The 17759-nt window shown below is 46.9% G+C and overlaps 1 protein-coding gene across 17 annotated transcripts in view; it reads right to left on the bottom strand.

The window, feature by feature from the left end:
- EHMT1 (euchromatic histone lysine methyltransferase 1) overlaps nucleotides 1–17759 on the bottom strand; it is a 132765-nt gene that overhangs the window by 8198 nt on the left and 106808 nt on the right. For all 17 annotated transcript variants that reach the window (XM_026113752.2, XM_026113756.2, XM_026113753.2 and 14 more), the window contains 9 exons: nucleotides 17512–17634; nucleotides 15022–15123; nucleotides 14103–14207; nucleotides 11208–11362; nucleotides 10126–10293; nucleotides 9587–9731; nucleotides 8090–8167; nucleotides 6815–6930; nucleotides 4386–4472 (listed from right to left, as the gene is read on the bottom strand). In XM_026113752.2, the coding sequence (XP_025969537.1) occupies nucleotides 4386–4472; nucleotides 6815–6930; nucleotides 8090–8167; nucleotides 9587–9731; nucleotides 10126–10293; nucleotides 11208–11362; nucleotides 14103–14207; nucleotides 15022–15123; nucleotides 17512–17634 (1079 nt within the window). The remainder of the gene's footprint in view (nucleotides 1–4385; nucleotides 4473–6814; nucleotides 6931–8089; nucleotides 8168–9586; nucleotides 9732–10125; nucleotides 10294–11207; nucleotides 11363–14102; nucleotides 14208–15021; nucleotides 15124–17511; nucleotides 17635–17759) is intronic.

Genomic DNA, 17759 nt, shown 5'->3' with positions numbered 1-17759 from the left:
AACTGCAGCAGTGCAGGCCATTTCCGATCCACCTAGGCAAACCGAGTTTTGGCAACTTACAGCAGTTAAAATCTGGCTCCAAACTCGAAGTCGTTTCAGGACAACACTTTTAATATTAAAAATTGGTTTTATTTCCAAAAACATTTTACTTTTCCCAAGGACTGTGCTTCCTTTTGCAATTCTCTTAGCTAGCCACAAACAACAGAATAATCCAGTTGTCCTTATGTTTACTGTCAGACTCATGCCCCAGCTCTCCTAAACAACACTGCAATGTTTGTGCTGTTTACGTCCCAAAGCAAACTGTTTGTTTCTGTTCTTCCAGGGCATTTTGACCGATTACATATGCTACTCACCTGAAGAAGTCTTTTTCTCCTAATGCAATTTAAATGTGAGCTTTAACCTGACTTGAGAGCATCTCTCAAAGGATCTAGGCTTCTTTCTCATCCCTTTCAAACAAAAATAAATCAGAGCTGTGACCTGAGTAACAACCACAGCGTTGTAAAAACAGGTGCAATGATGACCATAACCAGGCCCTCCAAGCACCATGAAGCACGTGCTTCTTGGCCAGGCCTGCTGAGAAGGGCTAAATACATGCACAGCCTTTCACACTCCAGCCAGATGTCATTTGTGTCACATGAGCCCTGGTTACAGAGGAGTCCCTCTTGCACTGGTGTTGCCACTGGTCGTCTGTCTCCATCTTAACAGCTTGACAGACAGCTTTAGGCTGTCCTCTACTCAACACTCCCTGCCCTGCTCAGCTTGCAACCAAAATATGAGACACAAGAGGACAAGGATAGAGTCAGAGGGAGAAATACAAGAAAGAGGCAACAGCACAGTAGATTCTGGCACATAACTGAAGTCTTCCTGGGCTTTAATGCAACACTAATTAATAATAAGCACAGGATTCACAATACAAATAAATACTCTTTGTAGCATCAGCAGAGCCTTCCATGACAGTATCCATTGTAACAGCATTTTCTTTTGGCTTTCAAAGCATTTTAGAAGTGTTAACCAATCGTATCCATTTCCCCTTGCGGCTCAAGACAGCATTTAACTCCAGGGCTTAGGAAGAGGAGAGCCATGAAACATTAACCGCAGAGGCATAACACACTCTGTGAGAAGGGATCATTTGGCTGCAGCTCCCAAATCCGAGCAATCTTCCAGTGCTGTTATGTCAGAGCAGGAGGCTGCTGCTTCGGTGTGTAAACCTATTGTTTGCCCCCACTGCATCTTGTTATTTATTAAGCACTCCCGTAAGGCTGCAGCATTACTGGAATTCACACACTCACTGGTGACCTGAAGCAATAGGAAGATTATGGCCAGAGAAGGAAATAGCTGTAGTACGACACAGTAGCCAACGGCAGCTAAGAAACAGCTGAATAATGCTGCATGGAGAGGTGTTTTGTTTAGGGAGAGTCACTTCAGGTTACAATTCACTGATACCAAAAACCACAATCTAATTAGAAGTTGTTGTTTAGATGCTCCTTTAAAGACCATTCCTGCAACTCATCTTCCTTCCCAGCAGTGCTTACAAATACAGTTCCCTTATTTCCAAGGTCCAAAATTACGGAAAGAATTGCAAGAGTTACATGTTCCTACTGCAGAACAGAGCAGGAGCATCAGTCCCTTCATTTAAGAACTCCTGAAGTCAAGACAGCGTTGTTCTTCTCTGCCAAGATGTTCAGCACAAGTGCTGATGGCAAGTAACTACATCTCTCGGAGCTTTACACAGTCCCTCATCACTGCAAGCTCTGAGTGCACTCCATGCAAAAATCAAGAGCAACAAGAAGTCCCTAGTACAGGCTCCAGCATTCCTCTTCGTTTGGTGTGGGAGAAGGTGAGCCTGGCACTTCTCTGATGGAAGGTGTGGCTAAAATATCTGGCTCGATTCACACAGTCTCCCATCAGCACATCTCTGCTTTGCACAGAAACAATATATTCGGAAACCAGGGAATTCTGAGAGGGTGCATGGGCAATGCACAAACCACCAACATGGGATAAGGAGCGGAGTGGGACCTCACAGACCTCTGCTTTCTGCATCCCACTAATTCAAAGGCTCTCCAGGAGAAGTACTTAACCAGCTGTACCATTTCTGAAAGGAGCACTTCGATTATTTAACAGTGAAGCATAAATACAGAAGATTCAGAACAACCCAGAGCACCAGTTAGCACCGGACGAGCGATAACAAGTCCTGTGTAATGACAGACTTGGGGTCAGGGAGAAAAGCTGCCCTGAGCACACAGGTTCCCTGAGCGTACGCGAGCGGGAGAGCCCGCAGGGGGCAGAGAGGACAACACTGCCGCGTGGCCCGGGCTGAAGCGCTGCTGCGGGGACCGTACCGAAGGGACCCGAGGCCCTCTGCGGAGGGGTGTATGGCAGCTGTGCTCGCACTGCGGCCTGGGGGGCCCTTGAGACAACTGGTGAAGGGCTGGCTAGTCGCAGCGTGCTGGCTTCGCCTCGCTGACCGCTGCCAAGCGGCTTCTGAGCACCACTGACTGCTTCCTACAGAAGCGCCTGCTGGGCCCTGCCAGAGGGACAGGCTGCAATCAGGAATGGGAAGGGAAATAATTGTTGAGTGATCACGAAGAAAAGCTGAGAGGCATCTGAAGTAGAGGGTAGGCTGAAAATATGGGCAGAGTATGTGTGTAAGGCAGGCATTTACACACACAGCAGGGCTGTCTGCACAAGCACTAAGGATCAGAGGAGTTTTGCAAAAATCAAACCTTTGCGACTATTCCAGACTTACTCCCCACGTGGGAATACACATAACATTATGGAATAGAAGTCATTCTTATGCCAAAACAGTCAGTATCCTTCCAAAAGCAGAGTAATACTTCCAGTATAAAACGACCAGCCATTCAGGGCGCTGCTCCAGACAGTTCACGCAAAACGCTGTGCCCCAAGAGCTGATCCTGTGAACTACTGTGTGCAAGCAGCCCCCAAGCACTGCAAATGCCGGCATTTCTTTAACAGAGATAAGGAAAAGAAGAAAAAAGGCTACAGGTTGCATATAGAAAAAACATAGTTAGGAAATCGATGCAGTTAGCTCAAAAGGGAGGAAAGGTTTGGAGCCGGTGAGTTGTGCAAGCGATGTGTATGTGCATGAGAGCGACGGGGACAGGGAAAAAGGATGTGCCTGGGCAAGACTCAGATCAGCTCAGTTCGTTAGTACCCAGCTCATTTAGGTAACGAAGATGACAGCAGCTCCTGGCGAGCAGGAAGGGAAGAGTCAAGTGCACTTGTGGTATCCAAACCCCATCAGCTCTGACGCCATGTACAACGCACCCATTTGTGTTAGTTACACTGTTGCGCAGAACTGGCTTCCTTGGGCTGCCTGTGTAAAACTGTTTATTCCTCTTTTCTGTTAACATTCCAGTAGGATTGGGTAAAGTCTGTGCCTTGTTTCTTTAGGAGCAGAGTTAGCTGTACCAGGACGCAGAGGCCTTTTGGGACTTAACAAGGAGCTCCACCTGAAGATGGATTTTAGATGCTCCCCCCAAACAGCTTGGCTTTAAGTTTTACCTCTGAAAAAAAAAACATTTAATGGTCTTGCAGGTCTTAACATGAGTTCTCATGGGAGAAACACTTGGTTGATCTACTGTGGAGGTTTTTTTTCCCCTCTTTCCCTTTTAGTAATTCTGCAGTAAGTTTTAACTAACCTCCTGCCCTCAACACATATCTGCATGTGGAGAGCAAGAGCCTGGCCTTATTCAAGATCTTAACTGACTGTAATATCCTAATGAAGGCAACGCTTTCCAAAATATTTAATAAATTACAGATATCACTTTAACACCTAAGAAACCATGGGGTTCAACAGCAGCTTTTTCCACTTGACATAAATCTTAATATTTTTGTTCTTAAGTACTTTATTGAATCAGGGCCTAGGCATGTGCTGAAAGCCAAGTGCTTTAGTGTTTTGCTGAATCAAACTAAAACCAGAGCTGTGACACTGGAAAACCTCTTGATAAGTCAGTTTTTTACAGAAAAAGGTCCAGTAAAAAAACATAGTTCCAAATTCCTTTGACCTCTTAAGTGTCCCATAACCATGGCAAACACAAGGCTTGAACATGACATTTTCAGCACAAACTGAAAGCGTTTTTTCCCCATCCCTTGTCTTTCACAGGGGTAACACAGAGCCCACAAAGGCAAGCTGACTGCAGATCTCGGTAAGATGGAGAGGGGTGGAGAAAGCTTAACGATACGAGGAAAAGGACAAACAGAGCAGGAAATGGAATCAGGAAACCTCTTACTGAGGGTAGACAGCTCTGCTTGATGCCAATTTGATTTGCGTGAAAACCTCTCCTTAAAAAGGAGCGAAGCGCAAACCACCCAAGCCCTTGGGAAGTGATGTCTTTGCGAGAGCTAATGAAAGCTGAATAACTTACTCGCACACAAAGGTTCCCAGTGGAATGTCTTGCATTGTTCGCACACCCCAGCCCATCTTTTGTGTCCGATAAAGCTGTAATCGAGTCCTGGAAAACAGGAAGGGAAGTCCCATTAATGGCAGCAGATGCAGCACTCCGCAGAAAAGACAACAAACTTCTGTAGAGAGACGGGCGAAAAAATAGCAACCTTCAAGCAGCAAAAGCTCAGTTTCGAAGATGATTTCAGTACGCAAGCCCTGTCTCGCGCTGGCACCACTACATGCCCGTACGCTCCACTCCCACTGCTGCTCTTGGCGAGCGGACACACGCTCCAGAGGAACTGGCTGGGGCAAGGGACAGGTGCTGCTAACCCTTCATCCCAGCCGCATTTCATGCCTGGGTGCACTCAGTGACGGGGCAAATTAAAGGCTGGGGAAGCGGGTATGGGAGGGGATGATGTGTTGCCACACCTCTGATGATTTACTTGTGGGATACCAGAATCAGCCCTTCCCTTTCACACCCATCCCCTGCACTCCGTGGAAGGAAGGGAAGGTGGAAAGGAAGCTACGGCACGGTAGCTCTAAAAGGAGGCATGCTGCAGTGGGAAGGCAGGGAGCTTAAGGTGAGTTAGGAACACCTTGAGCTAAGTGCTCTGATCCCTTTGCCCTCTGCAGAGGCCAGTGCATTTAGCAGCTCCATTATATCCAACTCCCTGGCTGAAAGACAAGGAAGAAATGCTGCAACTTGAAACTTCTTGGTGTAATAGCTGCTCTGTGGAATTTTACTGATATAGTTTATAGGCAGAGAAACAATCCTGTAAGTCATTCTGCCTCCTGCTCAGCCAGAACCTGAGTTAAGTGCAGGATGAACAACCTCCAGGGCTAGGGAATGCTCTCTCCCCCCTAGGGAACCAAAACCCACTTTCAGCAATGCGGTTATCGGAATGAAGAGAAATCTGATGCTCACCTTAACTTCACCCTGTTGCTTTCTCCAGTATTTCTCTCCTCTTCCTCCCACTCATTCCTTCCCTTTTTGCACCGTCAACTCACACACCACCCTACTCTCTGGGGCTGCGCCATTCTCCCATACTTGCTCACGGCTCCTGCAGCCTTAACCAGGGCAACACATGGTTTCATGGGAATGATCACTCTCAGAGAAACTGGTTATAACGTTATATTTCAGGCTTGCGGAAGCTCCCCTCTATTCAGCCTCGTTCATCACCAGCATGTTCTCAGGCTCTGCTGCTGGGGATGACAGACACAGCAGAGGGAACGTGGCTCACTTCTTAGACCCCAGGCTGAGCCGGGTCAGCTTGCCAGATGGAAACGTGTGTGCTGCCACGCAGAGCTAATTTGGAGCAAATCTGATAAAGGAAGCACTGAAAATGGAGAGGGAGCTCCCATGTGTCACGCTGCAGGCCAAGCACCAGGAGGTTTCCTTGATTCCCCCCAGAGCGACCTCGAGCACAGCTCTGCCAGGCAACTGGCCTTACCACCAGCTTCCTGACAGACCCGCTCTCCTGGGCTCATGGCTGAGTTTCCAACCTTTCCGGTCTTTCACAGAAAAACTTTAGGAAGCAAAAAATGCAAAAGCAACAGATCTAATTATACAGCTCCTAAATAAACACCCACATATACACTGGAGGAGCTTGGCAGAGAAAACCAGAGATGGGTAAAGTTCTGTGGAAACACATCAAACCTTTTTCTAATTTATTTTTAACACTGCAAAATGTCATTGAAACTACAAAGTTTGCAAAAAACTGTGGTCAGTACTATTAAAAAGAATGAAAAGGTCATTTTTCCAGGATTCCGTAGAAATTGGTGCTGTTACATTTAATACAGTGGCTAACTTCTCCAAAGTAAAGATCCAAAACAAAACATATTAATTTATAATTTCGCACCAAAATAATAATTGCCTAATCTGCAGCAGTAAGGGCAACAGATATCCAGTTCAGGAGCAATCAGGCCAATCATCCGGGAACTTTAAGAAGCTAAGTCTGTGTATGCTGGCCCATATTTCTCATATAAACTGCTAACTTATAATATTTTCAGAATTAAGGTTTTGGATTTTCTGTTCTCCTGATTTTATTTTCTTCAGAGATCTCCATCTCAAAAGTTGCACGTAGGCTGTTCATGCAAACCCACAAGCCACTTACGTTTTATGGTCAGGCTGACTAAAGAACACCGCAGTTCCCACGCAATGGGGGCAGGGGCAGAGTGGAAGTCTTAACTGATCTCATCAACCTGCTTCTGCTTCATTCGCACCAGCAGTGCACGGGAACTCACTTTGCTTCCCACCGCTCTGCGGTGGCACCTGCCCCATTTCTGTCTCGTCTTTGGAAGTCCTGGCTTTTGTGGGTTTACAGACAAGCTGAGATTAGAGAGCCAGGAAGCTCTCCGGTTTGGTGTTGTTTTTCCCCAGATAAGCTGCATTTGGATCCTGCTTCTCACCTGAGCCCATTCTGCACCACCCGGTTCCTACAGGTCCGCCAGCACGAGCACGCATGATTACACTCAAAGATCAGCGGCGGCTCAGCCATGTTGAATTCAGGCAGGAGTCGGCCATCCTGATGAGGAGACGCATTCAAAACTGGGTTAGTTTTCTGTTCCTGTGACCCTTCCAAACCAGAGGCAGGCCACAGCAGATCTCCCCCGAGCATAAAACAGGCTAGACAACCATAATGTGGATGCATGCCCCAACCTCCCCAAACACAGTCCGATCTCAGCTACTTGAGGAGGCTTTGCTCTACCTCAACAGTGCTGCATTCATTGCCATCAGAAAGAACCAACAAACAGCAAGAGACTGACTGATTTGGTTGCCTGGCATCTCCCTACACACCACCAAAAACCTTATAGTGCTATGCAAAACCCCATGGCCATCACTGTTATCATTTTGCAGTACTGGAGGGGAGAACTGGACACTTAGTCTGTCTCTGGAATGAGACCTAAACTTCCAGTTTACCTAGTACACCAAAGTTCTGTGAACCACATTTCTTTCCCAAAAAGCCCTCCCAAAAAAAGCTACAACTCAATTATGCACCAACCACAAAGGATTAAGAAAGTGACAGTCACAGTTCATCATATTTAACACATTTGGCTTTAAAGGCTCAAATGGTGCAATCGCCTATTAACATGCAAATAAGATGGCTACGAAGCAAAGAAAGATGCCAATATTCCCCCAGGAAAAATTTGCAGAGATTCACAGAACTTCTGATCTTAGTAGAACCTGTCCAAATATTAACCTCAAAACCTCCCCGGAGGATTCAAGCATACTTACCCACAACAAAGCAGCCTTCTGGCAATATTGCAATTAAAACATATTTACTCTGCCTTCATCAGGAAGGATCATAATAAATAAAAAGCAAGCAAAACCTCCCTACTACCCTCCCTCTGTTTACATATTACAGCATTTCCTATGTTGCTCTGAAATGGAAGCTGATTTCACGCATGGATTATTAAACGCACTCTATCACATGGGTATAATTAATGGCTCAGTTGGCATGACAGTAACACAAACAAGTAACATTAAAAAGCTTCTCTGAGTAGGCATTTTGTTGTTGTTTTATCACATATGTCTCAAAGCTGAGACTACAATGTCAGGCATTTTAAAACAAAATGAGGAGTTGTGCAAGGAACTGTGTTTAAGGTACTATTACAAATACTGAATTTTGCAAAATCCAGTTTACAGACATTGGCCTAACCAAACATGAAGTAGCATGTCCTCACCTTATCATACCAGCAACGCATACTGAGTTGGCCACACATGCAGTTACTGGAGGAACAGTCATCTATACATACACAATACTGAAAGAGATGAAAAAGGGATTAAATCAAAGCCATTCAAGTATAACTGAAAGAGTAACTTCTATAATTGGGCCAGACAGGAAACTACGAGTCTTCACCTTCTCCTACCTCTTGCTGGAGTGCCTCCCGAGCACTTCCAAAAGAGGCCCTTGCTCTAGCTCATTAGCCAGCAAGATAATCAGCCTCAGCGATTCAGTGAAATTTTTACTCATTTCTTTAGTTCTGCATGGACTGAACATCAAAGGATTCCAGCTTGCAGGAAGGGGTCACATACTAAGATGTGGAGCCATCATTTCTCATGGGCATGAGTCCTCTAGTTCCACTAACCTTCCTCCCTGCCCTATGAGCTGTGGAAGACAAGAAAAGCTCTGAGAGGGGACCAGAGGTGGGAGATGATGCAATGATACATCTCATTCATCCCCGGCTGCTTGCCTCTTCCCACATGGCTGCTCCAGCTGCCTTCTTCCCCAGTAGTCCCCAAGCTGACATAGTCCCACCACCAGCTACACAATAGATCTTGGCCGTGGGAAGCTCACTTCAGCTCCCCAAGGGCTGCACTCAGAGATGGGTCACCCTCGTTCTGTGCTTTCCCACCTCTGCTTTCACAGCTCGGCCTGTTGAGGACTTTCAGTATCACGATAAAGGTCTTGACCTAGACACTGCAATCACTAGGAAGACAGCATGGGACTGGCCATGGGAGTGAAGGGTTTATGGGGACAGTGTCATTCAGCAGATAGGCTGCTGCATTTTGTCCTACTGAAGTTTCCCAGCGTGTGCAGATTTTTGCCTAGCTGACCACCAGGGCCGTGGCACAGTACTCTAGGATACTGCAGACAGTGACCATCTCCATGGCATCTGAGAAACATCACAGCAAAAAAAAAATCCATGAGCAACACTGCATTATTACTACCACAGACTACTTCTCTGTTGGCCCTACAGTTTCTGTAATCAGATGGTCTCCAAACATTTCATTAACTCTCTATATCCAGAACAGGGGAAAGGGATAAACGGGAGCCACTTCAGCCAGCACCAGATGGCTGATGCTACATCTACAGCGTACAGTTGAACACAGAGGTTAGCTTAAGCTTAGGAAAGGAAGCAAAGCAGAATCCTATCTCCTAGAGCAAGAGCTGGAGGAGTTTAGGAGTACAACTTCAGTGGAAATTGATGGAAATACTAGGACTAGACATTCCCATTCTGAATACAGAACCAACTTCTTAATAAATATAAAGCAGGGAAGTATCCTGAAATCCCTCTTTTGTCTTAATGCTAACACCCCAAACACCCCTGTTCCAAGAGCTGAAGGGGAATGTCTGCTCTCTGAGCACCGCACTGCAACATTTCTAAACGCACACACCAGGACGGGGGGGGGGGGGGGGGGGGGGGGGGGAGAAAATGGGCGTACACCCAATCCCTCACCTGTAAATGAGTGATGTTTCTATCAATGTCCATTGGGGAGGTGACACAGTTCTGCGAAACGTATTTGTAGTTGCTAGGACAAGGCTCACTGTCCACTGAATTGACGCAGGGAATCGGGATCCTCTCGTAACCTCGGGCGATGTCTCTGTCGGTGGGAGAAAGAGAGCTGTCACTTTACACAAAAGAAGCACAGCTCCCCCAAACAAGGGACCATTCAAATGCTATCCTGGGGCAGAATTACTGTCTTCAATCACTGAACATTCAAAGCTTGAAAGCAATTCAGAATAAAACTGAGTTAATTTTTTTTCCATCCTGCCTTACAGAATGTTCTTCGTGCTTCTGAATATTTCCATTTGGATGATGAATTTACAAACCACATTCTGGATCAGCATGTGTCTAACTCTTGCTAAGCTCAAACTGACCTTTACACCAGTCCCAAAAGCTAAGCATATGCTTACAGTCCTTTCTTAAACCAGGCTCTCAGCCTCTCCCTTGGAAGGGCTGTATTTTATGACCCGCAAAGCCAGCTGGATTCTCACCTGCTCACTACCTTCTCTATCTGGGCAGGCTTGTCAGTAGATGATTCTTTGAGAGTCTTGTTCATCTGTAGAGCCACCCAGACCTGAGAGTTAAGGCTGGAGCACTGGAGTGGAGTCTCACCCTCCTTGTTCTTTAAAGTAACATCGGAGCCACGGGAAAGAAAGAGACTGCAAAACAGCAACACAGGATAATCATCCCCAAGAGAAAGTGTGCAAGGGGAAAAAGAGCTGAATCACATTCTCCAGCCAGTCCTTAAGGGACTAGGAAGAATCTGTAATAGTGAATAATCACCTGAGTTTTCTTTATTAGGCATGGTTCACTGGATCCTTCTCCTTGAAGGTGCTGGCAAAAGCAAGAGACTGAAGCTCTAGTACTCAGAGGGCTCAGGGCAAATCTCGCCTTGCTTCAGGCATGACAACTGGCTTGCTGGTAACCAGCCTAACTTCAAACAGACTGGAAATTCTCTCTGGCCAGGAAAGACAGGTGTGGGAAAAGCAGGCCAGAAATGGAAGAGTCCTATCGGAAACTGGTATTGGACTTGGCCCCTGTTTATACTCACCAGCTCTTGGGAGTAAACATACTGAATTTACTCATAGCAGTGATTAAACAAAGGAAAAGCCCTGTTATCCTATTGTGCCACGTTAGCTGCAAAAAAGCTTTGTTCTAGGGTGCCTGACACCTTAGAGCTGAGACGCCCACACTAGGCTCAGCCCCTCAAGCCTTCTGCTCAAGACTCCAGGCCTACCCCACATTCTCTTGATCTTTTTACACCAGCTCTAGTAGCAGGAAGCAATCTTGGAGGGAACATGAATTAAAATAACATCCAGCTGAAGACCTATTTCTGCTTTGAGAGGAGAGAAAAAGCTTTAGGGCAAGCAAGAATCAGATCCCTGGTATTTCAAAACCACTGCGTCTAAGAGCAGGGCAGGACAATGGAGAAACACACTCTCCATCCCAATTTTGGTTCGTGTTGAAATGCAAAAGCATTTCAAAGTCTCACCGGAGCTCATCAGCCAGCACCCAGATACAAAGGAGTGACCGCAGGAAGGAAGGGAAGTGGTGAGGCTGGAGCTGTACTTACACAACACACTCATAGCGGTTCTCTCTGGCTGCAATATGCAGGGGTGAGTCTCCGTGAATATTCACTGCATGTAAATCACACTTAGCAGCCAGCAATATCTCCGCTATGTCAACACAGCCAGAAAAAGCAGCCCAGTGCAAACAAATATTTTCCTCCTGGAGGGGAAGAAAACAGAGTAGAAGCTGTTTAGTGCATTAAAATCCAATTGCTTTGGGACTTCACCATCTTTCGCTCTACATCTGGGGCATTCAACACGTGCCTCGACTTCTCCCTCACTAGATTGCTCATTCGAGCTGGAACTACAGAGGCGGCAGGGAATTCTCTGCACAGACAAGCGGGGAGTTCTCACTCCAGCCGCCTCCACGCACGGAGGATGGGGAGGCTGCACACAAAGCAGCCCATCGCTTCCCTTATGCACGCAGGCAAATCATCTGTCTCTAAGCCGCAGAACAATCTGGATCAATCCACAAGAGAGGCGACAGACATGACCAAACACGCTGGAAAAGGCTAGAGGCTGAGCTATCCAGCCCAGACATGCAGCAAAGCTAGCATGTCTCCCCGTGCTGCAAAATTAAAAAGAGAAAAAAAGAGCCTGCTGAGGAAGAGCAGAACACAAGCTGTAGGGTATGTGAAGGTGCTAGAAAGCAAACCAGCAGCCACAGGGAAAGCAATCAATCCGACTTCAGGCATCTCTTAAATACTGCATGTACTCATCTCTCACTAGCAGCACTAGAAATAGCTGAACACTCATCTTTTTGATAGGGATATTTTAAGCAATGATACTCTGTTTTTTGTTACAGTGCAATTTGCAGCACACTTTAGAGTCCTTCCACATGACAAGCTCTAAAGATGCCGATTAGAACAGTGCAGTGATAGTAATGATCACATAACTTTTTTTTAAAGCAAAAACAAAGCACATCCTTTAGTCATTGCAACTTACCTCAGATCTTCCCTTTAACAGGGAGGCTACTAGCATATACCAGGGAGGTGGGGGGACCTTTTTCTATACGGCTTCTGCCTCCCATTACAAAAACATCTAGAGAAAAACCCTAAGCGGTATCATGTACCAATCTAAAGAAAAAAAATAGTGGATTGTACACCAAATGCTGCTGCTTAGACAGGTCACACACAGAGCACACATCTAGAGTCCCCTGCTTTGCTTTACATCAACTACTGCCTAATGGCAGCATAATTATAATCAAACGCATTTCTCCCAGAGTAGGATGTTTCTCAGGCCACATAACACTGCTTCTTAATGACTGCAATCAGGAGACACCAAACTGTAGCTACAGTAACGGCTATGTGATACATACACCTGCTAAGAGGATATTTTTCCAGCGAGTAAATTGCTGACTGAGATGATTTCATTTTCACCATTTAATGTATGATCTCGTAATTGGTAGCCACGGGCTTCTGGAACAGATCAGACAAGTCAGTCTTCTTCAGTGTTAGGGCTGTGCAGCAATGCAACAACCCAAAAAGCCCCATCCCACTTTGTCTTTTGCTCTTATGAACTGTGCCAGATCAGGACCTGCCTTGGAAGTATTCAAGCCATCAAGAAATGGAGGCTCCTCCACAGAAGGGACTTTCAAGCTAGGGAAGACAACTCCTTGGGAACGGCCGGAGCCATTTCTGAGCACTATGAGATAAACATGCCAATAGCTATTCCTGCCAGCATCCAACACACACAGAGAGAGGCATTTAGGGAGATAAATACAAAACAGCTGCTTATATCCACTGGATTCAGAAATGGCCTAACAGCCTTGGACAAGACAACATATAGCCATAAGGCATGCTAGAGCGTGAACTTATGGCGGATGAGGTACTTCACTGCAAACTCTTTGTGAGCAGAAAGTGAGGTGAGTTACCCCTCATTTATCAAACTATCCCATGTCTCCTTCAGGGAAAAGCCTGGAGTAGCTCATCACACCCTGGTTCACACCAAGGCTTACCTTGTGGGTACTTCTGGGGTTTCAGTAACTTTACAGCCAAAGTGGAAAAAATGAGAAAGATGCTACCAGGAAAAAAGAAAAGCAGCAGTGCTGATATTATGAAACTCCTAAATAAAAGCCCGGATGCTCTCTCCTGTCTTCACAGTCATCTCCCTTGTTACTGGCTTGTACCTTCTCTCTGTCGACTTGAAACAATTCCTCTGAAAATGGCCAGCACAGTAGACATTCAAAGCTGCTGGGCCGATGAATCTCCCAGCAGTTGGACTCACTTGCAGTCAGACTGCCTAAGGTATGGAGTATTTCCCATTGTAAAGCAGGATTTACAGAGGTGAAGAGCAGGCCAAGAGCAGGCTCAAGCACGCTGAGCTGCTGGCTTGGGCACACTCTGTCCACGTTGGTGGCTACATACCTGTTACACCTAGGAAAAAACAGGCTTGGGATATTTGCTAGCAGACTAGCTGCAGTATCTGCCCAGCCTATCCAGACTGAATGAGTGTGAGCCTGCACTCTCCCAAAGGCATGCAGGATGTCCCTCCTGCGTGGCTCAACCCAAGCCTGTGCACACCGACCTGTGGACAACATGGAGCAAGTCAGTCTGGCCCTGAGGAGCATCTGCCCTGTGTTCAAATGACAGCACAGGCACAGCCAGGTGGATTAGCAGCAGCTAGGCAAAGAGCTAACTACAAACCGTGGCATGAGGTACAGGATCTTTAGGTGCTATGCTGGAGCAAAAGGCCTTCTTACTAACTTGTAAGGCTTCTTCCTAGAATACGGGGGAATATTCTCCCACCAGACACTGTTCGCTAGCCACTCCTAAACCACCTGTGTCAAGGCATCGCTGTGCGTCCCTGCACGGAGCCTGCAAACTGCGTTCTTGGGCTCATTCGATTTTTGAACGGAGATTGTGGATTATTTCCAAAATGGATTCCAGAAAGAACCTCACATTGTCTCGAATGTTAATGTCTGACCCCTTCGCAAGCAGCAGCTTCACCAGCTCAATATGCTTGTATTCAGTGGCCCAGATCATAGGCGTCCAGCCTCCGTCATCCTGGGGAGGGAAAGGAGAGGGTGAGACACACAGAATTGGCAAGATGGTCTCTTGTTGAGTATCACAAGGCCCTTGGCAGCAACAGCAGGTTGCAGCTTGCTTAAGAGCCACAGACCCCTTCCCTCCCTCCCCTCCTCCATCTCATCACACTCCTTCACTTTACTCTGCTGCAGGGAAAGGCCCCTCAGGGTCCTGCAGAGCCCAGCATGGTTTGAACATATACACTTCAGCAGACTCTGAGTTTATTTGCAGCTCAGCACACTGCCAATGGATCTCCAGGGTGTTCAAATACAGCTGACTAACCAAAAGGCACAACGAACATCCAGCTTATGTAAAAGCTCATATAAAAGATCACCAAGCAGCCCAGGAGAACTGGCCTTCCCCCAGAACGAGGGATACCTAAGACAGCGTCACCTCACCCTGTAGCAGCGGATCATCTCTATGACAGCTTACCACCTGAGTGCCAGACTAGACCCCGGTCCCCAAAGCAGGTCAGCAATCCCACCCCTCTGCTAGAAGACAGCACAGTGATCCAAGGACCCTGGAGAAGCAGGCTCCGTAGTCAGATTCAGGGTCAAGGGCAAACTGGGAATGGAGGCACATGGAAGACAAGTTTCCATCAGGCCAGCAGAGGGGAATGCCTTCTCTGGCAAGGCAGAATGGGACGTTCATGGCACTGTCAGCCTACAACTTTCCTCAGATTCTCCCAGTAGCAGGACTGCATTTGAGTAACCACTGTCTAGACAGCATGCTGATAAGACTCAGGTTCCTGACCCAGGAAAAGCAGCTTCTGTGACCTGTAGAAAGTCTTTACCTGGCAGTTGACATCCATCTGCCCATTGGAGAGAAGGTACTGAACTACATCATAGTGCCCCTTCTTGGCAGCCAAGTGCAGACACGTGGATCCCTCCGCATCCTGGACACAATCACAGAACAAACATGCAGGGAACTTCACCTCTCAGCACTTGTCACGTCTACACACCAATAACGATGCTTAGCAACATCAGAGAGACAAGTTCACGGCCACAGCAGAGGACTCCAAAAGCCTCCGGCCCGCTGCCACGTGGCTAGAGAGCAGCTGCAGCCAATGCCAGCCCTGAGCGTAGGGAGCATTACACAAAGCTCGGACACGCGACCAGTGCCGAGCAGGAAGAGGAAAGAGCAAAGATCACGGGAAGAGGTTCCTTTGCGAAGCCTGGGGAGGGAGCACCCCGTCCCCCCGGCTGATGGACCCTCCTTGGCTGCTGCACATGCTGGAGAGCCAAGGGGAGACAGAAGTTCCTCTACGGAGGCAGGGCCTGCAGTGAGCACTGCACATCAGAAAAGCAGCCTTTTCTCTACCAGAAATGCTACGTTTACACAGGTTTGCTGCGTTTGTTAGCACATGCACTTATCCCAGCACTGATGCTCTGCACAAGCAGCGGGGCAGAGGGGTGCACTGCACAGGGACAGAAAGGCAAAGTCCCCAACGTGCCTGCACTCATGTACGGAGATAAAGCATAAAACACAACTGTGAAGGTTGAAAAGAAAAATGCCTTTGGGAGCTCTGAATACAGAGTCTGGTGTAGATGGACAGGCTGGGGCTCTGAGTCATGATGGAGACACTCCCACACTAACACCAAAAATCTTGGCTGGAGTCTGATTTTTATCACACATTTATATCCTAAGAGCTTAGCTTACAGGAAGGCCCAAAGACAAGGAAATAAAAGGAGGAAACGAGAGACTGGAAAACAGTATGATTGCTCTGGTTTGGACATTGCCCCAAGCAGAGAGTATGGCTCAGTGATAGGGAGCAACTCACTGAGCAAGGACAGAAAGTTTCAGGTCAGGGATTACACTCGCTGAGCTCCTTGGGGTGAACAAGGGGGTTTCTACTCTCCCTTAAACGTCAGACACACATTTCAATAATGCCACGGTTTTCCCCTTAGACCAGCATGAGACAAGGGCAGCTTCTCAGCCCTATGGAGAGCAGGCGTATTTTAAAATGAAGCTCCTGAGTGGGGCTATTATGTCCTAGTAACAAGATCAGCACCATCACCTCAGGGGTCTGAGAAGCCTCCACCCCTCATCCTGCTGTTCTCACTGTCCCCACGTACCCAACAGCCCTGCTGCTCCAGGCTGGGGACGGAACACACTTAGCAGTCAACCTTCTGGTTTTTCATGGAAATGGCTGGAGTCAATTTTATACTGCAGTGTTGATACTTTCAAAAGATGACTAATTTGGTACAAGAAACTAATTAACATAATAAACTAGTCTAGACTTCAGAAGTTATTACAGTGATCTCAGGCTTCTAATTTGCTTTTGCAAGCTCAAGATGTTTTCCTTCCCTGTACCCTCATAAACGACAAACCTCTTTTCTCTTTGACATGAATAAATCAGGTGAGAGACGCCTGTATTGCTCCACGATGCTCAGGACAGCGGCTAGCATGAACTTGCAGGTGTTTGCCCTTTCCCCTCTTCCCAGCATGGAATCAGCCTCCCAAGGAACTATCCAAGGCTCATGGGTGGACTGCATTTAATAGCTCGTGCAATCCTCCTGGCCCCAGCTCACTCCTCAGCAAACAGAGCATCCCATCCCCGCTGCTGTTCTCCCCAGCAATACCAAGGAGTGAGCCAACAGGGGCAGGTTGTAACAATACAAGGTTCACACGGGGAGGGCTCCTGTACTCCAAATAGCATCTGATTTATGGGACTAGTAAACGATCTGTGTATTTTCCAAGATTGCAAAGCAACCACAGCATGTTAAAGGCATACAGACAGCTGCATTTTATTGTATTTGTTTAAATTAAAGGGTAGAGAGTTTAAAGATGGTGTCCAATTTTGCCACTGCAGCGTGATTGCAAAAAAACGCACATCAGGCCTTTGGAAAGCAAAGCTTCCTCTGTCATTTTTGCTGGCTTTGCAAGCACCTAATTACCAGCACATTTTAAAATGTCACCCCAAAAATCTCATTAGAGCATGTAGAGAAGGAAACCTTGAAATCCATAAACTCCAAAAAATCATCGCAATGGTTTTGTGACACTAATATCTAGAGACCCCACATGGGATCAAATGCCCGCTACCTTGGGTGCTGTAAACTGACGCAGCAAGTGACAGCACTTGCCCCAAACTGCTCACAGCTAGCCCACTGGATCACTGAATTGATACTACCAACAACCACAGCCCTTCCAGGCCTTCGCACCCAAGACAAACAAGTCCATCTCCCCTCTTCCTGTGCACTCCCACCCAAGACTTAAAACCTCTGAAGAAATAAATAGCTGACAGAGGCTTCTTCAGGGGAAAAGATAAGGAATAAACTGCTACCTTAGGATCTACTAGCGCTCCAGCCTTGATAAGGTATTTCACAGTTTCCAGATGGTTGTTTTCTGCTGCTTCCATCAGTGGAGTCCTCTGGTCTTCCGAGCAGGTGTCTATATTAGCACCAGCCTGTCAAGAGGCCAAGGCAGATACAAAAACAATTACAATCATTACTGTTTAGCAGAGGAAGGATGTGGGAACATAGATTTAGCAGCAGGCTGTTTCTGAAATTTAGCCATATAAAGCAGGAGAAA

Source organism: Dromaius novaehollandiae, chromosome 20, assembly GCF_036370855.1.
Source record: "Dromaius novaehollandiae isolate bDroNov1 chromosome 20, bDroNov1.hap1, whole genome shotgun sequence".
NCBI classification, from domain to species: domain Eukaryota; kingdom Metazoa; phylum Chordata; class Aves; order Casuariiformes; family Dromaiidae; genus Dromaius; species Dromaius novaehollandiae.
Note: the sequence above shows the minus strand (reverse complement) of the source record. Positions and strands in the feature narration are given on the sequence as shown.